This window comes from Theobroma umbraticum, unplaced genomic scaffold (genome assembly GCF_002168275.2).
Source record: "Theobroma umbraticum cultivar Fairchild unplaced genomic scaffold, ASM216827v3 scaffold_20.0, whole genome shotgun sequence".
Lineage (NCBI taxonomy): Eukaryota > Viridiplantae > Streptophyta > Magnoliopsida > Malvales > Malvaceae > Theobroma > Theobroma umbraticum.
Window position 1 is genome coordinate 1,778,403 of NW_018397266.1, and position 2,989 is coordinate 1,781,391.

The following is a 2,989-nucleotide window of genomic DNA, read 5'->3' on the forward strand; positions in this document are numbered from 1 at the left end:
TATATATTATATTCTAAAGTTTATGGTATATGATATGAATTTTGCTCTTTTACTATTGTTTTAATTACTTGTCAAACTTGGAAGCAGTAAACCACCTTTCATTCATCTCAGCAAACATATATAATGTTAAGAGAGAAAAGAAGATACATATCCAGTTGGATAAGGATGAGATTGCGGCCGGAGATGAGACAAACTGGAAAATAAGTCCAGTAAGACAAGAGTTTGGTGAAAAAGTTTTTAAAATACTAGTATTACTCGAGATGTTGATAAAGTGACTGGTCAACCCCCTGCCTTATAAATGTTGATAACACTACCTAACCTATTTGCTTGGAAGCTATTGCATTAAATCATACTTCAAATTACGTAAATTATAACGTAAACGCCATCTAGAATTTCACATATAGTTTTAAATGGTGGCTATTGCAACCAGGGCACACGGTCCATAACTATGCTAAACAAGCTCATCATATCGTCAGTGATCAGGCAACTTGCCAAGTGCTTTTTCCACATGAACCATTCTTTACTGTTTAGCATGGAACAATTCAAACTAACACTAACTATAAAAGGATGCTCCGGGGATGGGAAGTGCAAATATTCAACACGCAGACTAAAGTAGAAAGAACAGGCAACTGATAGTCATGGCAGTAGTAGTACCTGAAGTCACTCTAAGCTCTAGTGACGGCCTAGCTATTCCTGTGATGGGCATGGGAACCTCGTCAAGCCCTCCGGTGGGTCCAGAAATCACCAAGGATGCGATCATTGAAGCCATCAAGGCAGGCTACCGGCACTTCGACACCGCGTTTGTGTACCAGACGGAGCAGCCTTTAGGAGAAGCAATTGCCGAGGCCCTGCGTCTTGGGCTTATAAAGTCTAGAGATGAACTCTATATTAGTTCCAAGCTATGGTGCAGCTTTGGTGAGAAGGACCTTATCCTGCCTGCACTCAAAATGAGCCTTAGGTAACATTAATTCTTTTGCTATTCCAACATGTAGGTTGAGTGTTGTTTCCATGTTAAAACGGGTCATATGTATGCATTAGAGCAAGTGAATATAGAGCATATAGATAGAACTGCACAAGAAGCTAACTTAGCAGCCTTCGGATAAAATGTGTCAACCGACAGAGCTTCCGGATTTTCGTCAATAATTTGACTAGCCTTAACTAACCCGAGTGATCCAAGTGAACCAAACTCGGGCCCAGCCTGGCCTGCACTTATTGGGCAGATATTATTTAAAACCCAAGATTGACATGATCAGCTTACATAAAATGTTTATTATAAATTATTTTTGAAAATTTTAAAATAGAACTAATTAAAAATTATTTTTAATATACTAATACAATAATATTTTCGAATCGATATTTAACCTAGATAAGCATAGTTAGTCGTACCTCTATGAGAACTGTTTTTTTGGAATATTCTCATGAGGTTAATGCATAATATTTAATTAATAAATTAAAAATAAATATTTGTCAAGTCATCATTTATTAAGTACTTAAAACGCCGATACGAGGATTAAATTATTAAGCCACTTGGGCTTCGCTTGGTTTACTTGTCAAGTCATTCACGTTGATATTTAATTTAATCATTTATTATATTTAGATTTTTTTTTTTGACATATGATATTAGACTATACGATGGAGATGGTCTTTTCTGACTATATAAATTTCATCTGGTTCATCTCATAATTTGTACTTACAACTTTCAAAATTTACTCACAAGAGCTTTCTCACCATTTAAACAAAAATACAATTGTCACTTATTCTACAGTAAATAAAGTAGCATATTTGGTCTTCTTGTTGTATGCTCAGGAATCTTCAATTGGACTACCTTGATATGTACCTCATCCACTGGCCATTGAAATTGAGTGAAGAAGTACGTCAAATGCCAGCAAAAAAGGAACATATATCTCCCTTAGACATCAGGTCAGTCTGGGAAGCAATGGAAGAATGCAAGAGCCTCGGCCTAACCAAGGGCATTGGAGTGAGCAATTTCACTTGTAAGCAGCTTGGGGAGCTCTTGTCCACTGCCAAAATTCCTCCAGCTGTTAATCAAGTGAGTAAGATGGCTAAAACAATTAAATAAATCAGAGTTTCCAATTCTAATTAGCCATTTTCTTATGTTAATATTCAGGTGGAGATGAACCCACTTTGGCAGCAAAAGAAATTGAGGGAGTTTTGCAAGGCAAGGGGTATTCATGTCACAGCATACTCACCATTGGGTGCATTCAATACTAAATGGGGAGACAACAGAATTTTGGAGTGTTATGTGCTTGAAGAAATTGCAAAGGCTAGAAAAAAAACCACTGCTCAGGTTTCAAATTCTATAACTTATTTTTAAAAAAAAAATTGAATGTATATCTTAACGAATAATTAAATTTTGGGCATATCATTTTATAAATATGTAAACAATAAAATGAGCAATTATTGATTACTGAAAGGATTTATATCAAATTCATATGATTTTTCTGATGCTGGGGCCTGCTTTGCCAGATATCCCTGAGATGGCTCTACGAGCAAGGGGTGAGCTCAGTAGCAAAAAGCTTCAACAAGGAGAGAATGAAACAGAACCTTGACATCTTCGACTGGTCCTTAACGGAAGAGGAGTCACAACATAAGCCAGCTTCCTCAACGCAAGGGAATTACATTTGCATCTATTTTGGACCTCATGATTGGCTGCTTCAGCTTGATGCTGAGGATTGAGATGTCATCGTTTATATAAAATGAAGAGTTCAAATCATGTATAATTAAGTTCGATCCATCCCTACTCGGATGTTCTCTGGCTATATGCTGGTTGAATTGTAGGTCTGTACGTTTACTTAATTAGTTTTCCCCTTCTACTTGATGTAATAATTATGTTATATATTAAAATTGTACTGGTGTGAATGTAATTTTCTATACAATAACTGTTATACTAGTTAATCTTTTTATCATTTATTATATAATAATTTTATTTTTATAAAATAATCATATCACATCAATATAAATATCAATA

The 2,989-nt window shown here is 35.5% G+C and overlaps 1 protein-coding gene across 1 annotated transcript; it reads left to right on the top strand.

The window, feature by feature from the left end:
- Positions 1-514: 514 nt before the first annotated feature.
- On the top strand, positions 515-2,697 carry LOC110423363 (D-galacturonate reductase-like). The gene is given in 6 exon segments (XM_089784671.1): positions 515-958; positions 1,807-2,050; positions 2,129-2,308; positions 2,488-2,603; positions 2,605-2,648; positions 2,651-2,697. Coding segments are annotated over 6 exon segments (951 nt in total). The 5' UTR covers positions 515-638.
- Positions 2,698-2,989: the final 292 nt, after the last annotated feature.